Genomic DNA, 27,889 nt, shown 5'->3' on the forward strand with positions numbered 1-27,889 from the left:
TTGTATTCATTGTCGCCATTCAAGGACGGTGACATACACAATAAACAGGACGTGTGCCGCCTGTCTGAAGCCGGTCAGAATGAAAAAATGCATAGCACATGAATAAAATTGACAACAAAAAGACCTCAAAATAGTGCGTATACGGAGCGCGCATTCCGCCATTATTTGTCGGTTAAACTGTAAAATTATAGGCTATTATCTTCATATACTAAGCTCGAAACCATGTTTTTAGGCTCAAGTGGGGTCATCGATATATGGATGATTGATTTAAATAAAGAAAAGTTAACTCTTGAAGACTATTTATCAGGAAGGAATCTGATTTGACGAACTATATTTAACGGATTAAAACATACGACGACTGTCAGTTTGATTATTGAAATCCTCTATGTTTTTATTAGCAGTTCAAACTGCGCTCGTATCCATATAAGTGTTTTTACATACATATGTTTCGTCAGGACAAGTGGAATATCGTAGTTTTAACTTAATATTATTATGCCTAACGTTTTTAAACTGTCATACCTACACCTAGTTTTTGTTGAGCATACCGGTTTTGTACTAAGAGAAAATATTAATAACTGGTTTACAGTTTAAAAAAAACTTAGCAAATGTTTAGAACCAATCATGAAAGCAAGTGATGTTTTTCCACGGAGTACATCTCAATATACCTTATTTTGTAATTTAGTAAGATAACATAAAATGTAAACCGATTGTCAGCCCATATTCTTTCTTGAACGGCCATTCGATTTTATATGGTCGAACTTTTTTTAAATGTATGATAAATACGACCATACATTTTGTATTTTGATAGCAGGGAAACATTATCAAACTGAACTAAATTTAGTTGAGATAAAAGTGTTAATCTGTCCAGGATAATTCCTGAAGTGGCATTAGTGATTCCTATCTTATATTTATTTTAATCAAATTAGACAAAAAAACTTACAATAAATTAAAGATTGAACTAACAGGACAATAAATACACAAATTCAAATCGTTTGTGTAATCAAAAATAATCGTTCAATAAGGGAAGATATTTATCCATGAAACATGTCCATTAATTTTTTATATTTATATTCGTTATGATATTTAGTGTCTTCGGGCGATCAAATAACGACTAACCTATTTTCTTATTACACGAAAAATAAGGTAAAACTGGCTGCGCTAAAGTACAAATAAGTAAGACTTCCTAAGCGTCTATATAGCTGTTACTACGGATTTTCCAGCGACCCTTTGAAGAGTGGATAATGCTTCCGACCGTAAATGTTTTTTTAGGTAAAATCCAAGAAGGGATATCCAAATGCTTTGAACTGCTTATTCAGCATAAAAGCACAAAATATCGTCATTATTATGCCACTGACATATAGTATAATTTAAGCTCGTTAGAAGTATGTCTCGCAATAATTATGTATTTGTTTTTCAAACAGTGATTAATACGGTGGAAGTAACGATCCTTAAAATAGAGTCACTGATATTACTTTCAGAAAACTCGCTTGTAATGAATTGAATGGAAAGTATTTATCTTAACTTTATTACTCAGTCCGCTTATCTCATTAGGAAGAGCATGTAATCAAAGTATTGCTGGATTGAAATATTTTCTCCGTGTCAATTTACCTCTTGTCTGTTCACTGTTGATAACGATTACTGATCGGTCACTTGCGGAGATATTGATAATAGCTTGATATCTAGGTTAAATGATATCTAGGTTAAACGGCGGCAAATATATGGCTAATTAATTTGCATTGAAATCGGCGTTGTAATCATAAGCAATCAAACGTTTACAAAAAGACCAACACATGCATGTTTGTTATTTACTTTATTTTTATAATTGGTGATTTAAAACGCATTTTTATAGACTGAATACTAATTATATTTATTTTTCAAATCCATCAATTTTTTTTCGACATTTCTCACATCAGGATGATATGAATTGAAATACCCAAACATTTTTTATCAAAGAAATTTAAATTTTGTTTTGTTATTGTAATAGAATGATTTAAGATATTAAGGGAGTGTCTAGTCTGTTCGATGGCATATTTTCATTGTTGATTCCATTCAGTAGCTTAGTATACACCATGATTTATTTAGGCACACCTCTTTTTGCATGCTTTTGCTGTTTTAAAATTATTTCCGTTCGAATCACAGCCTCCCCAATAGAACACTTCGCATTGCTTTGTTTCGGAGTTATAGTAATACCTCTCAATACGTGCTTTACACCGCCCGATCGCTGCTGGAAGTGTACAAACGGCTTTCTTACAAGCTTTATTACAAAATTTTTTACTTTCAAAATTATTTCCATTCGGTTGACAACCTCCCCATATGAACTTTTCGCATTTATTTTTTAGAGGATTGTAATAGAATCTTTTTATTGCCGCTTTACATGGCCCAACCTTTTGAGGCTGTAAGCAATCTCTGATACATGGGTATGAGCCACACATGGCTTCACATTCCTGTATTGTCTCATACCTATTACCGTTACCCTTGCAACCACCGTAAATAAACTCCTCACATTGACATGTATTTGTGTTGTAGAAGTAACGTCTCATAGCAGCTTCGCACGGGCCAGAGTCTGCTGGAAGATTGCATACAGGACATTCCGTTTTTCGACATGCCTGTTTGCACTTCTTCAACGTTGGAAAGTTATTGCTATTTCCTTCACAACCTCCATAATTAAACATTTTACATTGACATTCTATTTTATCAAAATAATATCTTTTTACTACAGCGTCACAAGGACCGACCTCTTTTGGTAATAGGCAGTTTGGTGTTGGCTTCACACATGGTTCTTTTCGGCAAGATCTCTTACACTGTTGAAGAGTTTTGAAGTTGTTGCTATTTCCTCCACATCCAGTCCAAATAAATTTCTCGCATTCGCATGTCTGTTTGTTAAAGAAATACCTATCTATTTGATCGTCGCAACTTCCTTCATCAACTGGTTGGTTGCAAGACACAGGTGCTTCACACCGATGATTTCCGCATCGTTTTTCACATTGCGCAAGCGTTTCAAACCGGTTAGCATTTCCTCCACAGCCACTGTAAATGAATTTTTCACAACGGCATGTTTTGGTATTGTATCCGTAGCTAGGTATGTACGCAAGACATACTATTGGACCTCCACCATCAGGTTTGATCGGTAAATCGCATATATGAGTATTCTTCTCGCAATTATGACATCCACAGTTTGACTCACATAATTCTTTTGAGATGAAACTGTTAGCGTTACCACACCCATGCCATTTATAGGGTTCACACTTACAAGAAGTGCTGTTGTAACGCCATCTGTCAATATTCCAATTAGTTTTACAATAACCTTCTATCTTCTCTAATGCACATATTGGATTAGGTTTCTCGCAGGATGCTTGGCAATATTCAAGGTCAAAGAAATTGTTCCCATTCGGTTGACAACCGCCCCAGGAGAACAATTCGCATTTACACGATGTTGAATTGTAGAAATATCTAGGAATTGCAGCTCTACATGGGCCTATTTGTAACGGTTCTCTGCATGCTGGAAACATAGGAAATTACGACAAAATCAACAGTTTTAACATGTGTTTTTTTCGGAAAGATCAAAGTTAAAAATAAGAATTATTTTATTTCCTGTACCAGTTATCATTTGTTTAATTTGTTGCCTTAATGCAAAGTTTAATTTGCTTTACTTTACTTTAAAATATTTGCAATTCGATACTTTTACAGATAAGGATATTTTGGGACAGACTTTGTTTAATTGTACACTGTGTCGGTACTTCGTCCATTTCACCTAAATTATTTTTTGTATTTGCAATGTTTTATTATTTAAGTACCTGTGATTTATTTAAGGATTTAAACACTTGAATTGGTGCTGATGTCTTACAGGTAACAAAAATCTGTCAATGTCCGAAATTCAAACCGATTTCCTTATGTAAGTTACATTCTGGATTCCTGAACAAAATACGTTTTGTGTCATATTTTAAGATTTGTTATAAGAATTTTGTGACCAGTGACATTTTCACATTTACAATATGAGCGCGCCGTACACAATGTGGACATGTCTTGCAAAGTTCCATCAATACACAAGTTAAGGTTTCTGTCTCAGCATATATTTTCTTTCTGATTCTTATCATCAGAATGTCTATTAAACACGTTTAAATAACAATATTTAAACAAGAATTACGACCGAAATATATCAGGCAAAGCAAATTTTCGAAGATAACGTCTTGAATCTGAAAACTGTTTTTAAGGAATTACATCAAATATCGAGTAAAAGAAATATATATTAAAACGCGAGTCACATTGTTCTATAACATTTAAATCAATAAGCAACACTTTACAGGAATGTCGGAAAAACAATGATAACTTGCTAGTTTACATTCTGAAAGAACGCGTGATTGTTTCGACAAAGTAATCAATGTTAAGTAAAATATGATATAAACAATATTGTTCGAAAACTATTTTATTTATAACTGTTTTACCTGATAAAGGTTTCGGTTCTTTGATACAACATTTCCCTTGTGCATCGGGGAAACTTCCCATGAACATGCACTCTGTAGTATCAGGACAAATGTTCCCAGCGATTGATCCACAAGTACCATTCTGTCCATTTGGACATATTTCTATTAGAAAAAAATATATTTCATTTTAAAGCGTGACCAATACGGTTAAAGTAACAAGGAAACTTCCCAAAAAACTGTTGATACACTGAAGGACAGGTGAGGTTTTGTTTTTAAGGGTGTTAGCTCTAAAATCAGGTGTTATCGGTTCGAGACCTACTACGGCGATGTTTTTTATATGAATCAGTACCGGTTACTTCAAGGACGCGGACTCGAAAGTTGTTCCAATTAGCCACAAGCTCGCAGTGTAATATAAGCTATAATATAAAACAAAATCACAAAAAATACAAATAAGCAATAAATACACATATAGTACAAAATCATGTAGATCAACCCGAGTTTTATCAGGTCTCGAAAGTTATATGATTTGAAAAGAAAATGGGTAATATGAACCTAACTTTAAGACCGGGTTTAAATTTTTAGGTTTAGTTATTAATTGTCATATTTAGGTAGTTATACTAAGACGCCAGAGATACTTGTCAGAAGAGCTTTATCACCTGAAGCAGGATCTTGGCACGTATGACCACAGCCATTAGAACAGCATTTCTGATCCCCAAGACATTCATGATCCCCCGAACAAGCTTCCAAACATATGCCAACCATTCCGGCTACATTAGGGCAATTTCCTGGTTTTTCTTGAAAAATAAATTATTTTTATATAACTGTTTCTCTTTTTACAATGAAATTATTATAACAATAACCAAGATTTATATCTCATAACAAGTGAATGTAAAATAATGCAATAATTATGAAAATAAGTAAATGGAATGAAAAAGTTAGTAAGACTGTATGTATTTTACAAGTGTCAATGTTTAAAAAAAGGGACATGAAAAATACAAATAAAGTAGATAAGCAATTGAAGTACTCTGTAAAAGTAAACTTTTTCTTTCTAAATAATGTATTAATTGTGTCACTAGTAACATAATTCTCACACATTGCCTCACTGTAAGTGTCGCCACAAGTTCTGACTTTTATCAGAAATTTATAATAAAGCTCACGCAATTAAAAAGTAAGGTATGAACCTATTACGAACGTAAAAAGAATGTTCTTAACAAAAACAAAACAAAAAACATGATAATAAATGTTTTGGTGTTTCAATACAAATATATGTATCAATTTTAAAACTGATGTATTTACACATAAACTAAACTTATAGGTATCTTTATCTTTCATCTTTAAACAAAGAAAGCATTTACTTTACTGATATTGGAGTGTAAAAATATGTTCTTATCATAATTGAATCATCCTATGTCAGAAATTGATTTATAAGATCCTAAAATTACTCTAGCTAGTTATTTTCGCAAAATAAACAAAACGCATATTAAGTCAATTGTCAAAGAGCTTTAATTTCATCTTTATGCTATACATATTTTGTAGATGTCAACACCGTCTTCACATTTCTGTTTGATTTATTTCCTTCTTTTCATAAAAAAGAATCATGTTTCATCAGCTTCAGAAATGGGTTGCTTTTTCTTCTTTTAGGGCTGTTATTTATATAACAAGCAACATATTATTCCTTTGATCTTTTCTGCATACAACATAAATTGACTCCAAACGGAATCCAAACTTTTAAACTTTGTCACCTGACAAACAAAATGGTCTGCATTTTCAAGTCATTGACTGCCAAACGTATATACATGTCATTTCATAAGACAGTTTCATGGGAGTCGCTTAAGGAAATTAAGTTAGAAATAACGTTTCGTTTTCTGCATTTCAAAAGTTTCAACATGATGTTTCTAACTCGAAATTGTATAATTTGAACTCAGCCTAGGAGTCGTGTAGCTTGCATAACCAACTGCCTTCTATGGACAGGCTCAGTTACACCGATTCTACAACGATCTCAATTTGAGGTATTGTAAGAAAAATAAAACTCATTAGGACATATTTATAAATAATGTCAGTGTAATATTTTGATTTTTTTTTAAGTTACCTTAACAGAATCCAGCTTAAAAAGAGGAAATCATAAATAAATACCTATTTTAATTGCATTTATGTGATACGTTGTTGTTTGGTCGCGAAATATGCACGAGGACGTTTACGGCTTGAATAAACCGTTGGGATTTGAAAATGAGTAGTCGAATGCTTTTCCATGATTTTTAAATATCCACAGAGACAAAAATAAAATTGTGAAGGATAAATACCTTAAATCTTCACGCCGATGAAATGAAATTAAAAATGATTTCTACTACATACATCGTTCTGGAATATACACTTCTGAAGCTACGGTAAATATGTATTCGTGTGTACGACATGTAGGTGATTATATAACATTTTATCAGCATTCAGTTACTTGTTAGATTCATTTCCTTATGTAATTTTAAAGGGGAAGTAAAAATATAATTTGACTGAACTTGTAATAATATGTTTCATTTGATTTTGAATGCCATGAACAGTTTTTATAAAAAGAACGACTTCTATTCAGACACGAACTTTAACTTACCAAATGACATGTCACTTTGTATATATTTGTATTACTTATCAGATTCTTTTGGTTGTTTTACGAGTTTCAATCTTAAAGTAGACTCTAAATTCTTAAATAGCCTTGTAAAACAAAGAATCTCCTAATACTGACTATACTAACATTGTAAAATAACATTACCTGGCTTGCAAACTGAGCAACATTCTCCAACTGGTATGTAAGAACCATGCAGACATCGAATAGGTTGTTGACAATCAACTAGTCTGCAATCTTGACAAAGATATAGTATAATAATTATAAGATTTTGGTAGATCTTTAGACAGAAAAATATTACATTTGTGTACAAGATTCAGTTAATATCATTATACATTTTATTTGTTTATACATGTTATATGACACAAAGACAAAATACGAAGTGTTTAAGGTAAAAGAACCTGTACAACAGTAAAACCCAAAGTCTACTAGTAATTTAAGAATTTTAATTACACATATTACCAATGCCTGGATCCTGACATGTATGACCACATCCATTAGAGCAACACTTCTGGTCACCAGTACAATCATGATCACCAGAACACAATTCCACGCATGCACCAAATCCTTCGGGTTTTATACAAACACCTGGCTTCTCTAAAAGATGATATGTTCATTTTATGTAAGAAATCGATCATTTTTTGTCTTTTATTTTCATTTACTATTATTACGCCCTGAATCTGCTTCAATATACCTTACTTTGAATTACAAACAATCGATTTGAAAGTTTGGAGATTTTATTATAAAATACAAAACAATATTAGCTACTTACAGCAGAGAACCTGGTCATATAAATTTTGATGTTTTTGAATAAAATATACAGGTTTGTAGTATGAACCAGATATTTTACACTTATTACAACTTGTTTCTAAAAGCAGACTTAATTATTTGACAAAAACTAGATACCAGATTTCCTCCAGTATTTTTATGACTTCGATTCTTTAAACAACACTGATGAAAGTTTACCTTTATTGCAAATAGGGCAACAATTGCCTTCAGGTTTATATGAACCAAACAGGCATCCGATAGCTGGGCATGGGACCTGTGAACAATCTGAAACAGAATAAGATGCCGTTTGAATGTGTAGCAACATCATTTTATGATAAGGACTTTTGTTTGTTTTGCATATGGGATCTATAAAAATACAATTTCAAATAAAATTGAATCGCAATTAAAAACTAAGAATGAAACGGTTGTACTCTTATATATCAAATGGTTTGACCATAAAAATAACCCTGAAACATCTTTCAGATAAAAAAAAAACATAGTATTTCGATACTTTGCATATTTTTATTATAATATTAGATTAAGTTGAATATATACGGGTTAATTTAGTGACTCAATTTAATCGATCGGCATTCCTAATTGCATTTGTTACCATTCTCTCCATAAGATTCTTTGATAAATAACTTCTACCAATTAGTCAGTTTAATATGTTATGTACCAACTGGTTATTCTTAAATGTTATTTGCAAAAATAATTTTAATAAATGTTACCTGGCTTGCAAGTGTCGCAACATTCTCCTTCTGGTGTATAAGAACCAAAAAGACATTTGATTAGAGGACACAGAACTGTTGAACAATCTGTAAAAATAACAAATAATGACTTTTATAATCAAAGAAGGTTATTAGAAGGACAACTTTTATTTTGTTATTTTGGGTTAGGTTTGCGCACGTGTTGGTTATACACTTTTTTATGCCGACATGTTTTAAAGTTTCAAGTTTTATTGTTTCAAGTTTTATTGTCTATATATCCCAGTTTGCATATTAACAATACAAAAATATGAGACAAATATATATTTTTAATAATAAAATAGCCGTGTCACGACAAAACCAACATAGTGGGTTTGCGACCAGCATGGATCCAGACCAGCCTGTGCATCCGCGCAGTCTGATCAGGATCCATGCTGTTAGCTTACCAACTCTATTACAAGTGGAAAAACTGACAGCGAACAGCATGGATCATGATCAGACTGCGCGGATGCGCATGCTGGTCTGGATCCATGCTGGTCGCAAACCCACTATTTTGGTTTTGTAATGACGCGGCTAAAATGATAATAAACGGTCACGTAAACATGTGAGGGAAACACTGTATGAATATTGGCGTTATTCATCATATACATCCTGTTTCATAAACTACGTTATTTAAACTGGCTTTGTTATACCGCATAGTTACATAATCAATATTGAAATATGAGAAATAATCAGGATTTTGTTAGAATTATCAAACTGTATGTAAAGGTAGGCTATATCATAGGAAACTATCTAAATTTTGACCACTTCTTATATGTTTGTGACCCGATGGGGACATTCTGATACGTAACTGGTGACATGAGTAAAATACACTTGAGGTCGTCAAACTTTACTCAACGAGACTTATAAAGAAACGAAATTTGGAAAAAGAAAATGTACACGTATGATTATCTTATTGATGCAGTCAAACAACTTTGTGTGAATTGCTTGCTCATTTCTTAAAAATATAAAATAAGAAGTATTACACCAATAGTGGATTTCGGAAATTGCAGTGTTTTTATAAATTATATGCACTTCCCGCTTCAAATTCCAATAAGCATTTCTGCTCCGTATTCGAATTCTATGCATCTCATAAACGAGTTATAAACTAGAAACACGCTCATAGGACTTGCATGCCTACACAATCTACTGCTCTGTTACAATTCTTAAGGGCATCGAGAACATACAGGACAGTGATAAGGACGGACAAAGGGCTAATCTAATTGTCCTTCTTAAACTATCAAGATCTACCGATTAATGTAAATTTTTTAGATATTTAAAAATAAGATATTCCAGCATAGCGTCATCAATTCAAAATCTGAAATTATATATCGCAACGAACAATCAATTTTAAAATTATTTTCCTGGTGACCATCATTTTTTTCTTCAATTCTCAAGAGAAATATGTTTTTACCTGGTCCACATACAGGACAACATTCTCCAGGTGGTACATGCGTCACTGCACAGTCAGGTATTAAACACGATACTGCTGAACAATCTACAGATATTTGCATAAATAAAACAGTTAACAATAATTTCATATCTATCAAACTCTCTTGAACAGTGGATAGTGTAATTATATGTTATAGTTTCACGGTGAGATTTTTCACTGGATAGGGTGTCCTGCTGGATATATAGCCTGTTTAATATAAATCGTAACAAGAATGTTGGTACAAAAGTGGACAAAGGCTTAACGTTATATGGCAGAGAACCGTTTTCGTGATATTGCCAAATTGTGATTTTTCAAATGCATATCGTACATCATCTAGTCTCATTTCCATTTAAGGTTAAATAAATATATCAATTCCTTATTATATCAGAAGTAACAAAAGTTCTGTCAAAATGCCAAATAAATATGAAATAAAGAGGTAATAAATAATACTGATACTAGTGGACTCGTACACAGCTGTAAAACGTATATAACACTCTTCTAGCCCCTCATCTTATTTAAGTTTGACAGTTGTGTACTCGTTCAATTATGTATAATATCCTAATAGTTTATTTAACATTGTGAAATATGGTTAAAGTGCTATCAATTTAATAATCTGTCAAAAAAACACCATAAACCTGGCACCGGGCGTTGACATGCAAGCCCACAACCGTTTGGACAACATAGATCAGGACCTGTACAGTCAAGGTCATTTCTACATGGTTCAAATTTTATAAGTTGGCATATATTTTCCGTAAAATTCTGTACTGGTGGACATTTCCCTGGCTTTTCTGAAACATTCAACATCGTAGTCTAAAATGAAGGTGTCTAATATATTTGAGATCGTAAACAATGAGATAATTTAAGACATCACAATGTTTTTGTCGAATAATGTACAAATGTCGTAACTAAAAGCTTGCAAAATGATAGATATTGACAACTGGTTATTTATAAAAACCTTTAACGTCTAATCTAATGTAATAAACGGTGAAATTTCATACAAGTATATCAGTCATTTTGGAGAACGTGCGCTAAGTAAACTACAGCGCCCGTACGACAAGACTTTTACGCATTATTAATCTACTACGGCATACACAATTTGTTAAGTATATACATACTCGTATGTTCATTTCACAAAAGTAAATTATTGTCTAATAGTTTATTATGTTATGTATAAATTTTAACTAGTAAATCAAATTAAAAGCAAATTAACCCGAAAATGATTTTATATTTTCTGTAAATTGCCATTAAAAAGAGTGCTAATTATTTGAATTTATGTTTGTTCATAATTACAAACAGTTTTGATCTTTCATTTAAATCTAATAAATATTTCTTGGTATTAAATAAAATGTACTTTAGCTTACCTAGCGGGGAAGTTGACAGTGATAACGACACTGTCATCAATATTGTCAAGCTATACAAAATCAGCATGATTTTCTAAAGTTAACTACTTTTCACAGCGATTAAGATAGCTTCCCCTTAATTAAATTTGTTTTAAAAAAATCCTCCCTCTATCTGTGTTACTTATTTTCTAGTTCCAAAATGAAGATATATCGTATAGTTAATGAGTATTATGAAGATAAGAACACCATGTGTTGCAGGTATTTTTATCAAGCTGTTGTTAGTCAACAGAGGGATAAGAAGCTCATATTGATGAAGATAATCTTCTCGAATTACTCTATAAACAGCCAGCTGTGAACCTTAACCTTAGTCATTCTACGCACAGCAATAAAGGGTTTAGCAATATACGTCCGATACTGCCACCTAATTCATTTCGCTTATAATATGTCCACGTGAATGAAACGTACTTACTTTAGGGATAATAAAAGAATGTTTCAAACCCCCGGTAATGAAAAAAAGTTATAGCATTCTAATTCCGATACAGCTAACTTGATTACTTTGTGTTAAATATCTTTGCATTGTACCACAGTTTTGGGACCTTTCTGTTGAAAATGTGTCATACATACAGTGCGTTAACTGCAGTGCATAAATTATATAGGTTACCCGCACTCCAGAGCGCTAATTTTTTTCTACGGGTTACTTATTGTAACATCAATGGAAGGGATGTTGATAGAAATATCATATTATGATGTTCATTCATTGTCTACTTTTTTCTGGGGTCTCATATTGTGGCAACAAGAGAAGTGTTTTTATTTTTATCTATGATACAAAATGAAAAGAACATCTAAACACTCGGCAATCTGAATACGCTCCCTCGTACACATCAGATAGCCTTTTGTTTCGATGCCCTTTCTATTACTTAAGGGATTGTGAAAGAGTATTGGTGGTGATGATTTTGTTGGTGGTTGTTTACCCTAAGGATCACAGCAGTTAGTCGCATTGAATTAACAACAGCACAGTTCACTCACTACATCGTTCCTGGGCAGGCTGTCAAGCATGCTACCAGCACTAGTTAAAACAGTTTACCTGGGACTGTTAAAGCAAGTTTCAAGTGTGCTTTTGATGTTATGGCGGCAATGAGTCGTCCATAAGAAAGATTGCTTGTAAGACTATAGTAGCACTCATATTTCAAATGAATGCGAACAATATAATGCGGTGTCATGAAAATGATGTGTTATGTAATCAATCACATTTTTGAAAAAGTATCTTTGCTGAATTGTTAAATTAAAACGCGTCTAGTATAATGTTAAGTTCTCTCATACCAAATATAGATGGTATTATTGCAGTGTTATTGAAATAATGGTTTTCATAAGGCTTATTAAATCAGTGTATTCTTACTAGATTTAATCGCTTTTTAACGAAACAAATATATTCTAGAGGTATGATCAAACTGTCAGTAAATAATCATAAAAGCAATGCTCTAAAATATACCATAACATTTAATGAAATAAAAACAAATACATCGCCTCTTTTAACAAATGTTATAAATTGGAGTTACATAACTTTCAAAATCCTCAGTTGGTGAATAAAATACTCACTAAAAAAATTGCTGCTCAGGGTATGTTTAAAATATATATGGCAAATGAATCATGTGCATAGTTTAATGTTTATGCAATGCATTTTTAAATAATCAGGCAAACTCTTTTGTAGGATCCTGATAGAAGTCAACATAATATATTGACAACAATAATCTTTTGATGAAAACCATAAATAAATAAAATAATGTTACCTGGCTTACAATAAGGGCAACATTTCCTCTCTGGTATAAAAGAACCATGCTTACATTGAATAGGTAGACATTCAACCAATGTGCAGTCTGAAATGAAAAACCTTGCTAAAAGTATCACAAAAATGTTGCGTTTTTAGAAGTAATAGATTCTGAAGCTGCACACAAGATTATGTAGTCAGTATCACATGACTGCCTCTTTTCGTTGCATTCGCATTGCATTGAAAAAAGTAACATAAGTGGTACAATGTATGAGTTTGTAAAAGAAATTTAATTTTGTAGTTTTCTGCTGGTTTTGAAATCATAGGATATAATTACATTATTTTGCAATCAAATTGTAAAAAAAAACAAGAATTACGTTTTAATTTAGTTTTCATCACCAATAAACATTTGATGTTACATAACTTTACTATGCATTGAACAACCGCATCTTCCCTCCCTTTGCTTATCGGCGATGTACTAGTATTTCGAATGTCTATCGAGAAGCCAAACTAGCGTGGACGTAGTTCTAATGATTTTGAAAGCACAGGGTATTGCTTCAATTTAGAGGCATAACAAACTGTAAAGCTATAGAGCTAACACGTTCAATAATTCAGTATTCAATCACCCAAAGGCTTCGTTCATCCGAATGCGGGAAACTAGATTGGATTGTTAGCCCCATCTCTAAGTTTCCAATTTGACTACCCTTAAATTTAAGGGTAATGCATAAGGATGGTTTACCTTACATAAATTGTACATGTACCAAAAGTTAAGCAAAAAGTATGACAAAAGTATTTTTGTTATTAATATTACTAGTGGCAGGATCTTGACATGTACGACCACATCCGTTAGAACAACATTTCTGGTCACCAGTACAATCGTGGTCACCCCAACAAGCATCTACACATGTACTCAAAGCTGTTGCAGTAGGTTTTGGACATATACCTGGCTTCTCTGAAATTTAAAACTGTTAATATTAGTCATTTATATGCAAGTCCTTAATTATTAAAGTAGTAAATGTTAATTTTCATGTTATTAGTCGTTAATGCGAAGAAAGAAAAACAACATAAAAGTAGTATGGTAATAATTTTGACATATACATTAAACATATCAAGCGAGTATATCTTATTTGTGATTTTGAATTCTCCGGATATGTGACATGAATACGTTTCTTTCATTTTGTTCATATAGAGACATTTTGTTTCTTTTTTTTTAGAATAAAATCAACATTCTATTTAAATCATTGCGAAAAAAAAATAGCCACTATGACCTACGGCCCTCTTGGTCGAATTCTACGCATCAAAACTCCAAATCGTTGTTAAATAGCCGATAAACACCCAAGACCGATATTATTTCTTAAATAATTCTTATGGAACATTAATTACACTGTACCATTGGATGACGCATTCATGAATATATGACCAGAAAGTTTATATATACGAAAAGAAAGCTTATGGTATGGTAACACTTTAAATTGACTCGATACTTGCTTTTGCCTGTAAACTGGCCTGCGGAGTTAGATAGCTGAAAGGTAACGAAACAAAATAAGAAGAGGAAAAGGAAAAAAAAAAAGAAGAATAAACGGGTATTTACATACCTAATTTGCAACTAGTACAACAATCTCCTTCAGACGCATAAGTACTATTCTCGCACCACCTTAAACAACGAACAAGTCTACAATCTAAATTAAGAAACAAACAACACACACATAAATATTCTTGTGCTATTTCTACGGGCTCAAAAATTCGGGGGGAAATATAGTTTAATGTGTATCCAAGAGGCTTATTCAATATATTATGCAACCAATCTTATAAAATCAGAATAAGTACCGAATAAAGTGTTAAGCAATATTTAATTCATACAAATAAGACCTAAGACCGGTTTGCTTATGGCAGGCAAATCACAGAGAAATAATCTAATAGACGGACACAGCGTGTAGGCAAAAGCTTGGTGTGCTGAGATATATAAGTGTTTTTTTGCGCTTGGAATAAGATAAACCAAATAATTCAGAATCCTTCATTGATTCTAATTTCATGATCACTTGAATATTTACAAACTTTAGATGCACAAATAATAAAAAAAACAGGACAAACTGAATAAAAGATCTTACATAATATTAAATACATAGCATAGTACTTGAAGGTCTTTTAATAATTAATCCAGTCATATAACGTGAATTTTGTCCCGATTTCCCCTTGACTGTAGCAAAATCCAATGAGTAATTCACTTAAATAACCAGATAATGAATATCATAGTAATAAGATTACACTTTTTCTTACATTAAGAACATAGTCATGTACTTTCATCTATTTAATAGCATATATCCTAATCCGCCTATGAACATTCATACTCAAATAACGCTTTGTAAGTTAGTTATTTTTACTTGTTAAGTCCATTACACTGAATGAATATCGGTCAGTCGTTTATAAGCCTTAGCTTTGCGCTTTTAAATAAATAAACACAAGTTTATTTTGCATAAAAACGATGTAATAATCAATATATATTTCAAATTATCATAAGGTTACCTTGTCTACAAACAGGGCAGCACTCTCTTTTTGGTGTGTAAGAACCAAAAGGACACTTGAGAAGTGGGCAAAAAACTTTAGTACAATCTGAAATTAAGAAATACAGGTAAACGATTATGATGATTGTAATAAGGCATTTGCTTTATTGCTTAATCTTAAAATTGATTGCAACTGAGCAATTTTATATAGAAAGATACCATATCCCCCACAAACAAAAACAAAAACAAAATTTTTAAAAAGTGCTATGAAATCCAACAAATTGTTGTAATGGGATACTTGGGCCATTTTAATTAATCAATTACGGATATGTGAACTTGTTATTTGGATTATTGTAGAAATTTGTTTCAAAATGTCGCCAAATAAAGAGTGATTGATAATGAATGAGTATTCTTCTCAAATAATCTCTGAATGATACGTGTAAAGAAAGCTTAATACCTGGTCCACATACAGGGCAACATTCTCCACGTGGTATGTGTGTCACTGAACAGTCAGGAACAAAACACGATACTGCTGAGCAATCTATGGGTATTAACATTAATATTATAACTTTAGCACAAACAATACTTTGATATGTAATTACAAATTCTAAGCCTTAATTACATGTTTTACACGCCTGAATTGCGTGAATTGGAGTTCTGACAAAATATTTCTGAAACGAGCTTTTCATCATTAAAGAATGGTATAGTCATCATTTTAAAGAACTTTGGATAAGTATATTTGATTACGTTTTTCTGGTTTAATAGGTGTTTAAATATATTAACTTTGAAGTCATGCGTTTAACGCAGTGCAATATGTAATCGTGTTCTGTTGTTGTTGTTGTCGTTGTTGTTTTGTAGTTGTCGTTGTTGTTGTTTTCAACATAATGTTGCCATACTAGATCGTATGTTTGCCGTGTAATTCTCATTTTGATTATAAAGAGAGTTCTGATTGTAATGGTGTGTTTGGCGAAACACGGAATGTATCTGCACAGAAGTGATATATAGAACTGTGTTTGTATTTGTGCTAAACGACAATGTATTTTCACAGGATTGAGAATTTGTGAACAATGTAATTGTACCTTATTCTTTTTAAGGAATGACTCTTAAAAAGCAAACAACTACTTTAATGTTTCGGTTTTCTAAATATCCATATTGATAGAAACAAAATCAACCAAGAAACGACACTTACCTGGTATTGGGCGTTGACACATAAGCCCACAACCGTTTGGACAGCATATATTAGCACCTTCACAGTCACTGACATCTGTACATTGTATAAAATCAATTAGGTTGCATTCTTCTTGTGTAATATTCTGTACATGTGGACATTTTACCGGCTTGTCTGAAATATTAAAAACAATCCAGCGGTCGGAAGACTGATGGTGTTTTGACAACTGGCCATATTTAACCTGGTAATAGTAACGTTGTTCATTGATAAAGTAGTTCATTAAGAGTTCTCGGTCGAGGGAGTCTGGGTCGCCTTATAGATGTTGCCCGACTTCAAGACATACTCCAAATTCCGCGACTTTTCGCCGTATTATTATATCACATAAAACGTTTCATTTAAGACATTTCTAATCTTAGTTTATAATTTTGAGAAAATGTTACAGAAAACGAAAGATTGTAATTAATATACTGTTACAATCAATGAATAATTTAAGTAAAATGATACCTCTGCAGACTGGACAACATGATCCAACTGGGGTATAAACACCAAACACGCATGGAGGAAACAAAGGCAACGGATCACATGGGACCAGGGAACACACTGATGAAATAAATTGTTGATGTTAAAGAGTTTCTATCAATAATTATAGAAAACATTCGCTTACTAAATTGTAGCTCATAAACATATAAATTGGTAAGTAATCGAAAATAAACCCTATATGGAACACCGGAATATAAATCTGTAAAAAATACGTTTGTTCCTAGTATGGTTAAATATATGTTGATAAAATTACAGAATAGGGACGCCAACTTCATGGAATTAAACGGTAAGCTTTACAGTTTTTAATTTGTTTTATAAAAATAGAGCTATAATTACTGAAACAAAACGCAGACACACCTGGCTTACAAACAGGGCAACATTCTCCATCTGGTGTGAACGAACCTTGCAGACACAAAATAGGTTGACAATCAACCGATGTGCAATCTGAAATCGTAGGCATAATATATATATTCGTTAACAGAAAAAAAAATCGTTTTTCAAGTTATAATTTCTTATTAATAACGTTTTATGATAAACTATTCAAACATACAAAAGTCTTGAAAAGGAAAAAATGACAAAAGCAGAGAAGAGAAAGGTCGTGTTTTCACAATTTTTTTTTAGAAAAAGGACAAAACTGGCAAGCAAAGGACTTTGCACACGTTTGCAATTTAATAAATATTCACGCGCAAATAAAAAGTTTCAGTTTCAAGGGAAAACAATAGTTACCCTACATTTGACATATTTATTTGCATGTCAACTGCATCCATTCGTCATAAATCAGCAAAGTCAATTTAGTGTCAGAGAAGTTTGAATTTAACATTTAAGAAATGTAACTTACGCTTAGTCCAATTTGTTTTTACATTTATGGAATTTTGACCATTAGTATAACCTTAATCGTGTACAAGTGCTACACATTAATTTCCTACGATAAAAGTGATATATTTTGGAAATTTTACTAAAATTTGTTCATACCTGGTTTACATGTAGGACAACACCTCTCTTCCGGTATATATGAACCAAATGGACACTTTATAGGCGGACATAGAGCTTTTGTTGTACATTCTGAATAAATTAATAATTGCAGAAAATATATCAAAATATTTGGTATTATCATTCATCACTTAATATTTAAGTGTAAAGTAGTAAGCAATACAGTCTTCAAAATTGCTTTTTTGTTAAACATCTTGAGCCTTTTTCAACAATAGAAAGGGAAATTTGTAAAAAAAAAATGGGGAGGGGAGTTTCTTCGGTAGCAGTGATAACAACAGTAAAGACAAGAAAATTGCAAAACCCCGACCCTTGGGTTAAGTCTGGGTTTATAAAAGATTATAAAAAAGGGAAATTTTTTCTCACGCCCCCCAGCAAAATTTTTGGCAAAAAAATTATTCTTGTCATAAAATAGTGAATCAATTTCTTCCCAAACCAAAACAAAATAAAAAAAGTTGATGTCGTTATTTGGACTGACTGCGACAATGTGTTTTGAAACGAAACGAAATACAGAGCAACAATAACAAAAATGTACATGTTAAATGGTGTATAAAGTGACCAACTTCGTCAATTAGAGTAACGCGATTGGTTTTTATTCAAATCATCTATAAAATGATACTATCTATACCTGCTTCACATACAGGGCAGCATTGTCCGGGTGGTACATGAGACACTAAACAATCAGGTTTTAAACACAATACTGCTGAGCAATCTACAGATACATTTATATGTTATAATGTCAGCAGGAGCCATAGTTTGTATCATGGTTTTAATGTTTTCCACGCCGATGTTTAACACGCCAGAAATGCGTGCTAATTTTATGGCAGCGTACTTGAATGAGATAACTCGCAAATGCCAGTCGGATACATTTAAAAACAATTTTTTTTTGATACGAGCCTTGATCATCATTAATTTTATAAAGAATATATCTTTTTTAAACGTGTTTCTTTGATAAAAGTTTAACGTGTGTTATCATTGTTGAATGAAATATAATCGTATGTCCACAATAGTATTAGGAGAAATTGAATTTTTACTGGAATGCGATATGGAACTGCATCCTTACTTTAGAATCGTATCTTTTTATTATTGAAACATGTTTATAGAACAAACAAGACTTCTAACTTTTGTATTTCCAGTATGAAAGATGAAATTTATCAAGAAACAGAACTAACCTGACACTGGGTATTGGCATGCAAGCCCACAACCGTTTGGACAGCATAAATCAGCACCAACACAGTCATTGTCAGTTTTACAAGGCACAAATTTTATAAGTTGACACATGTTTGCTGTGACATTTTCCACTGGCGGACATCGTACCGGGTTTTCTGAGATTCAAATCGTGTTAGTAGTATTTTTACCATACATTATAAATATTATACGATTTACAATATATCATTAAATAAGATAAAGGTTTGGAAAATCCTAACGCGAGTGTGAGCGGTTCTGTTAATGACAAACCTTTGAGATTCCTCAATACAGCCGACGGTTGAGAATTCCCAATTCTCTTTCTAATTCAATCATGATTGACTTTTGTTCTCACTTACTTTGACACATAAGAAACTAGATTTTAGAAGATCCTTAAGACTGCTTTCCATGCGCAATGAAACTATTTGCCGGTTGTTTTTTATCCTTTCAAATAATCATGCATGTTCAACATTCAAATGCAAGATATAAGTGTTTACGAATTCATTGGAATAATTCAGTCAATAGTCTCATAAGTGAATACAGTGTAGTTGACCTGAAGAGGTAGCCTGACCTACAGACATACATGTCTACAATTTAATATATGGTAAAATCAATATATCATCTAGCATAGTGTTTAATTTTGAGAAAATATACAGAAAACATACGCATTTGCCAATAATATAATGTTACAAAAATGAATAATTTAAGTAAAATGATACCTCTGCAGACTGGACAACATGATCCAACTGGGGTGTACACACCATTTAGGCATGGAGGAAACAAAGGCAACGGAGCACATTTGACCAAGGAACAATCTGATGAGATAAATATACTGTAACTGAATTAGTGCACTATCCCATATAACTAGGCCTTTGCGTTATTTTCAAGTACTACGGCACGCAAAAATTAGATTATCCACATGAACAACAACATCACACGTGTCACAGATTACCTCAACAGAAAAGTTTGGGTACAGAAATGATCACCAGAAGTGTAACGTTAAATTGAATTTGAAGAATTTGGGAATTTTCGTTAGTCAACCCATTGTACTTTTTTCTTTTTAAAAGATGGCGAAAACTACATATAAATGTCATCGGGATTATGCGTCATGCATTTATGCATTCAACAAAATCTCTTGTAAATCATTCATTAAAAAACCATATTTCTACAACATTATCAATTGGTTTATGCTCTATATGCTTGCATTTTTCTGAAAGTCGTCATTACTGCATGGACATTAAAACTTACAATTTAACACGATACGAACTTGTAAATACCCCAGCAAATCTCTTATAGGCAACTACAGTTAAGCTTTATATAAAATGTAGCAGCAAGCACGATATTTCATAGACCGCAATGAGTTTCATACCTCATCCATATTCATTTCGCTTTTTAGATGTAATTTGCATTCATGTTATGTCTTTGTGTTTTATAACGATTGTGTAGGATAACGGTAATTAGACGGTAATTAGTCAACAAAATAGGCGGATATATTAATTATGATAGAGCTGTCACCGGACACACGAGTAAGATATGCCTAATTTAGTTAATTGATGGGCATGTCATCACATGAGCGGTGATTGTACCTATAGCGAGTAAACATAATTGTTAATTTAATTGTTAGCTGTCCGGAAACGCATATTTGCAGTTATGAATTATGGGTTAATAAAGTTTAAGGCGTATAATATTTTAGTATTTAAGGTAAGCAAAATATTATATTCTTCAGTGTAGTTTTTGATGTTAAACAGACTCACTCACTTAGGTTAAATTATGCTAAATACGCAGTTGACATTAATTCTTATTGTTTTACGTATTTGTTTAAGAATTGTGATATTGTTAAAGACACTGATTAAAAAATTATTTTATTTTATAGAATAATAATCTTAACATAAATAAATACATATATCTGACGTTAATGAACTTGATATTGTGTTGACTTATTAATATTGAGTTATTCAGATCTGGGCGATACACTACATTGGCAATTGTTGTGAATCCATTAATTGCTCATTTAAATAAAGTAATTTCTTATTCGTTACAAATTATCTGTACTTTGTTTATAAACACACCAATTTCCTATTAATGGCGTTAAGTTGAAAATCCAAATATTGTTTATGTGTAAAAATGGGTTTGGGGGAGAAGAACGGAACTCCTATCAGAACAGATTTATTCATAATAAAGGATTGAACATCCGTTTCTCTTCCATGCATGTAATACCATTTTGCATATTGAAACATAACGTTCAAGTTTTACAAATTATTCAAGTTTCATAACTTTCCATGGTTAATCATACATGCTACAAAATAAAAAAAAAATAACAAACACATGTAGAAGTAGAGAATGAGCCATATATTATTTTTTAAACCCTGATACTATCACTGCTAAGGTTTGATGTGCGAAACTAAAATGAAGATAATTCTTTTTACAGCATTTCTTTGGTTGATTTACATAATTTCCACATGCTCGGATTTTCCAATAGTTTAGTTCCAATAATTTTAGGATATATTTCTTCCACATGTCATTTTACTCATAACACATATTAACACAACATGATATTCATCTTCAATAACCCTGTCAGATTCACATATTTGACAAAGTCTTCCGTTTGTCTCCACTCGGCTTCTACCTTAAGGTAAATAAGCTCTTGATAACACCCCTAGCTGAATAAGAATATTTCAAAAATATGCCACAACTACCTCAAATAACTGACAATACAAACTGGATTTTAAGTCAAAATATTTAATATTATTCAGTTTAAGAAGAGGAGTGTGGGGTCAAAAAAAAAGTTTAAAGATAATTCATGGGTGTTTCTTTTTTCTGGTAAACTTGCTGACTATTATCAAAATTAAATGCACTCTAGCTCATTAGAGATTACATGTCGCAGTACTATTTCCGGAAAGAACAGGCAGCTAATTATTCATACATGTTTTTATCATAAAGAATTGTTTTAAAAAAATAAGTCATTAAGATGTTTCATGTTTGCACGTTTGAAATAATGAAGTACATGTATACATGTGTCTTTATTTTAACATCGGGCTATCAAAAACTATTGAAACGACTGCATGATCTTCTACCTACTCGTATATGTAAAAACATTGCCTTGTATAATTACCAGGTACATACACCGAATGCCACTTACCTTTGGATGTCAAAGAGCCGTGATGACATTTTAAATAACAACAAACATTATTTGAACAATGATGAAAGAAATTGATAAAAACTATTTCAACATTGATCGAGATTGAATCTTTTAGATGTTTTTATGTTTATCTTTAATATGTTTTCTGTTGTTTTTTGGGTTTTTTTTGGTTTTGTTGTTGTTGTTTTTTTTCGTGTTTTTTTTGTTGTTGTTTTTTTTGAAAATTGAAATTGGATGTAAGTTGTTATTATAATGATACAGCCGATGATATAATTTGCTTTAACTATTTCCAGACATTTCTGTATATAATTTTATGTTCTATGATTTTTTCCGATAATATTTAGAAGATTTTTAAGATGTTAGTACGATTATTTTTCAAATGTTAGATTTCTTTTAGATGTACATTTTAAGCCTGATTACATTTGCTGTGTTGTCCTCACAATGTCACTCAAAAGAAATAATTGCTATTCTGATTTTCCCCCGATGCTATTCGGAAGATTTGTTATATCATAGTAGGTATAATGATTACTTTTCTTATGCTATTATGCAAAATCTGAAAAATAACTCTTATTGCTATGACATCTTCAAATATTAAATTGATAACCGAAGTTAAACATTAAAGTGTAGCAATTATAATTATCAAATAAGCGTAGAAACAATCTAATTTACTTCGCAAATATGTTAATTTTATTCATGATTATTGACAAAACAATACGTCATATTATTGTGACGAAAGCTACACCACACACACAGCATACTAATCACCGAAAAATTTTGTCAATGTTTTTGTTTTTTTTGTTCAATTAGCATAAAATATTTTTTTTTTCAATTAGCATAATATAGTTTACTTTCTAATAGGCTAATATGTATAGTAAGATTCTGGTTTAAAATATTAGAATGCGAATGCACAAAATATATAAGACATGTATACGATATGATGTTAAGAGACTTAGAAATGTATCCTAATAAGATTTCATGGGCCTATAATATTAAACTTTTACTAGACTCATTAGGTTTTAATCATGTGTGGCTATTCCAAGGAGTTGGAAACAAAAATATTTTTATAGATGTATTTAAGCAAAGAATGTATGATAATTGTTTACAACTATGGAACGCTCAATTAGAAAATTCGACAAGAGCCAGGACATATAAACTTTTTTCATGTTTTAGATATCAGCCATATTTAGACATTGTTAAAATTACTAAATTTAGAAAAGCATTAACAAGACTGAGAGTGTCATCCCATTATTTAGAGGTAGAAGCGGGTAGATGGCATAGGCCACAAAAAATATCATTTGACGAAAGAAAATGTAGACTTTGTAATACTCTAGAGGATGAGTTTCATTTTTTATTTGAATGTCCCCTGTACCAAGATATTAGACAAATGCATATGAAAAAATATTTTTGGAAGAGACCTAATGTAATTAAATTTAGAGAACTATTTGAATCTGAAAATATTTGGATTGTTAAAAATTTAGCAATATTTGTGTACAAAAGTTTTGATAAAGGAGACAGTGCATTGTATCAACGATAACCTTGTCCTCTCACTATTTCATATATACGATGCTTATATCAAGTCATTGATGTTACTATATACATTTTATATGTATCACATATATAATAGACTAGATATGTTATAATGAATAAGTATTGACTTTTTAATAGAACTATTTTATGTATACCATGCTATATCATACCATTGATGTTAATATGTAACTGCTGATTGTATTATTACTGTGTACTGATGGGCATATTGCCTTTGTATTAATAAAGTTTATCTATCTATCTATTTTTTTTTCAATTAGCATAAAATATATGAAAAACGTTCTGTTTTCTAGAATCTAAATATACATCTTACATATGGCAGGATTTTTCTGATTTTTCAAATCTGATGTTTAATTTCAATTTATGCTTAGAAGAAAATTTGAAAAGATTTGCTTTTCTGATGGTTTGTACAACTTTACACAATCATTTCGAACGATACAAAAACAGGATAGCACTTTCTTGTAATACTTCCTATGTATAAGCCGACATGTCGTGTCTCAGTACCATTTTAAACGGAAAAAGCTGTAGTACACGTGTCTATCTTTGTTTCATTTACAGTTCAAAGAATGCTCTCGATTGCCAAGCACATTATTTAAACTGACAACCACTGCCTTTATGGTGTGTTACAACCAGCCTGACAGTTTAACGCAGGAATCTAGATCTCTGTATAAATTGTAACTCATAATATGACTTTTATCTCAATATATTAAATTTAAATTTTAATAAATATAAGTATATATTAAGTAATAAATGATAAACTTGCTGAACTTATTTGAAAAGGGTTAATTAAACTTGGTAATTGAGATCTTATAGTAATTTATGTTTTTTTAAACGATTCAAACATAAAAGGCATTTTATGCACTGTACCGGCAAAGGCGGTCACGTGACATTTAGTATGGAAACGTTCCCACTTCTTTGTGTTTATTTATGTTACAAATACATATTTAGTCTTTCATTCATATAAAAGTATGGTGTTTTATTGATAAAAAATGTTTACATGCTTTTACTTTTCAATATATTTTTTAACAAGTGATGCCCCTAAATGATCACATAAAATAATGTAATTAACTTTTCTTTGTACAAGTAATTATAAGTCTTGTCTATCTTGTCATCTTTCTTTTTTTTTTTTTTGTAAGATTCAACATCTGTTATCTGGTGTGCTTATTGATGTTTTACAAGCCAACGTTTATGATAATATATAAAGTTTCTAAATCATTTTTGCTCACTAGACATTGTATTTAGGTTTATTTAATCTTTAGTTCAATCGACTTGATACTACATCTACTATACAATCTATCACATTGAATGCATGTTTTATTTTTAACATCTAACGGTTTTTTAATAAAAAATACATGTATAATTAAGGTACACGCGTACTTTCTATGAAAATTATTTTATAGACGCAAACCATTTAGAATATGATAGAATATGCAAGAAAAAATCTGACGTGATTGTGGTTCCGATATGATTATCCGTTCCTCGAGTACCCACCGTGGGCAGTAACACGACAAGCCCTGTTACCTAGTCTTGGTCAATTTCAATAGCGTTAACATGAGTAAGAAAGGAACACATCTTGGAAAAATAAGAAATGTTGTTTTTTTAAACATTACAGTAACCATTGAAATAAACCTTTAAGGTCTTGTTGTATACAAGGAATTGTGAAAAAAAGCAATGTCAGAATTATGGATGACAAACATATCATTAAACATACTCACACTTCTTTTGGCGTTTCGACTTTTTTGTATTTTCAGCAATTCAGTTACTACACATATGATTATCAAGACTTTAGAAAGATGACAAAACAATTATAATTATGAATAATAATATAAATACACACAAAATGCAAAGTATAGAATTAGTTAACTGTGAGTCTAAATTCAAATTAGGTATACATGTATTTAAAAAGGTAAAATCGTACCGACAACATCCATTGGCGTTAGTGAGTCCCCATTTTGTGCTCTACCGTCATAACCTTGACAATGTATATTCCCAAGTATACCTAACACAATGAAAAACGTTACCATTAAGTCATTTGATACATTTCTGTCAAACATAACTAATACCGTTCAAGTTAAAACTCATCAATATGGCAATTAGCACAGTGTATTTATCTTAATATGTGTAATATTAACAAATCGTATTCACCATACTGTAAATTGTAAATTAAATGAGATATAAAACGTATAAGCGCTTTACATCAATAATACAATTAGAATGTTATAATACATCATCCTGTTTTTACTTGCTACGTTGCACAATATTTTGTAGTAGATACACCTCTTGCATCTCATTTAATTGTTAGTTCGTGTCATTTTCAGGTAAAACCACAAACAATCGAAAAAGAAAACAACAGTAAAATGCAACGACGGTATAACTACCATAATACATACATCAAAAGCTGAATCTAAAGGATCTTGTTACAAAAGTGTGTTTACTTTTTATTCAAGTAACAAGAATTTTACATGCAATGAGGCTTTTAAGTCCCAATACATATGTTTGCCAATGTTATTAACCTCATCATTTCGACATTTAATATCCAAACCATGGCTTAAAATATGCTTTCCTTTCCAAGATATAAGATGTTAATTCATATCTTCAAATTTGAAGCAACGTTTTCAACAGCACACAATTTGTTAGGATAACAGGATAGCAAGACAACAGATCGTCAGCAAACATTGATAACATAAAAGTAGTTTAACAGAATCGTTGTGAGGTTCTTGAGCAACAATTAGTGAAGAAAAGTTATAAGAAATAAGTTTATTTAGAATATACAATTATTAATGGTACTATCTTTTGAACAGCATGTTAACGGAGACTTATATTCAGTATATTTCTTTCCAAGCTATGTCCCTCTGTTGAAATTGACCAAGACCTCGAAACACTGTGTATATTCAGTTACGTAGGAATGTATAAAATAACGCAAGATTCGTGCAAAATGTAACGCAGATCCTGTCAGGTATCTGCCATTTATTACAAAATTATGCTTACCTTTTGCACGAATCGTGCGTTATTTTCATATTCTTGTGTTACTATATACGGTGTGGAAATAAAGGTATTGAATTGAATATAGAGGAACATGTTATTCATATTTTTCATGAAGAGAACATATCAGATCCGAACAAATGTTAAAAATACTCAAGATAAATTTAAATATGAAGACGCAAGCCTAACAGTCTCTCTGTGCTATCATGTGGTATCTCAGTGGTATTTACCTCTTTAAAAAGTGTTTTCAGTTGTTTTATTTGAGATGTGTAACTAAACAGAAAATGTTATGAAGCCATTTTAATTCGAACAATGGGTGAACTGATCATAAATAAAATAATAACGTTACATGCTCTTTAGAAATGAACTTTTCTATTTCAAAAATAAATAAAGTTTAAATACGCGATATGATTGGAAGTCCGAAACGACGATTTTCCCGTGTTCCACATCGTTTGGCAAATGAAAATATAGTAGGCTTTCCTCCTTTCTATAACTATGATTTAGAGTGTTGTGGTGATTTTTTTCAGGATTGTAGCAGGGGTCCAGGGGCAGGTTGGGTGGCTTGTCCAAACACTAATTACTGCCACCTGTGTTAAAAATTGCAAATACACACTGTACATCACTGATTTAACTTGATAATCGATTTAACAACGCCACATGGTCGAGGATGCTAAAGCAATTATTGAGGCAACAAACCCACCTTTTAGGACCGAAGAGGCCGTCTCATGATGAAGAAACAATTAAGATTCATCCGATCAATCG

General features: G+C 31.7%; 1 protein-coding gene across 1 annotated transcript; it reads right to left on the reverse strand.

Annotated features, from left to right (window-relative positions):
• Positions 1 to 1,803: 1,803 nt before the first annotated feature.
• Positions 1,804 to 26,321, reverse strand: LOC132754132 (kielin/chordin-like protein). Its single transcript, XM_060744726.1, has 23 exons — positions 26,064 to 26,321; positions 20,181 to 20,276; positions 19,449 to 19,601; positions 18,905 to 18,988; positions 18,262 to 18,351; positions 17,647 to 17,733; positions 17,254 to 17,349; positions 16,771 to 16,923; positions 16,039 to 16,122; positions 15,604 to 15,690; positions 14,676 to 14,759; positions 13,892 to 14,032; positions 13,043 to 13,189; positions 11,337 to 11,366; positions 10,611 to 10,763; positions 9,958 to 10,041; positions 8,529 to 8,615; positions 7,999 to 8,085; positions 7,495 to 7,629; positions 7,180 to 7,269; positions 5,078 to 5,215; positions 4,443 to 4,583; positions 1,804 to 3,499 (listed from the first exon to the last, which is right to left on the reverse strand). The coding sequence occupies exons 1-23, from the start codon at positions 26,197 to 26,199 to the stop codon at positions 2,079 to 2,081; spliced, it is 3,804 nt and encodes a 1,267-aa protein (XP_060600709.1). The 5' UTR covers positions 26,200 to 26,321; the 3' UTR covers positions 1,804 to 2,078.
• Positions 26,322 to 27,889: the final 1,568 nt, after the last annotated feature.

The sequence above is a fragment of the Ruditapes philippinarum genome, unplaced genomic scaffold, assembly GCF_026571515.1.
Source record: "Ruditapes philippinarum isolate M1 unplaced genomic scaffold, ASM2657151v2 ctg4765_1_1_1_1, whole genome shotgun sequence".
NCBI classification, from domain to species: domain Eukaryota; kingdom Metazoa; phylum Mollusca; class Bivalvia; order Venerida; family Veneridae; genus Ruditapes; species Ruditapes philippinarum.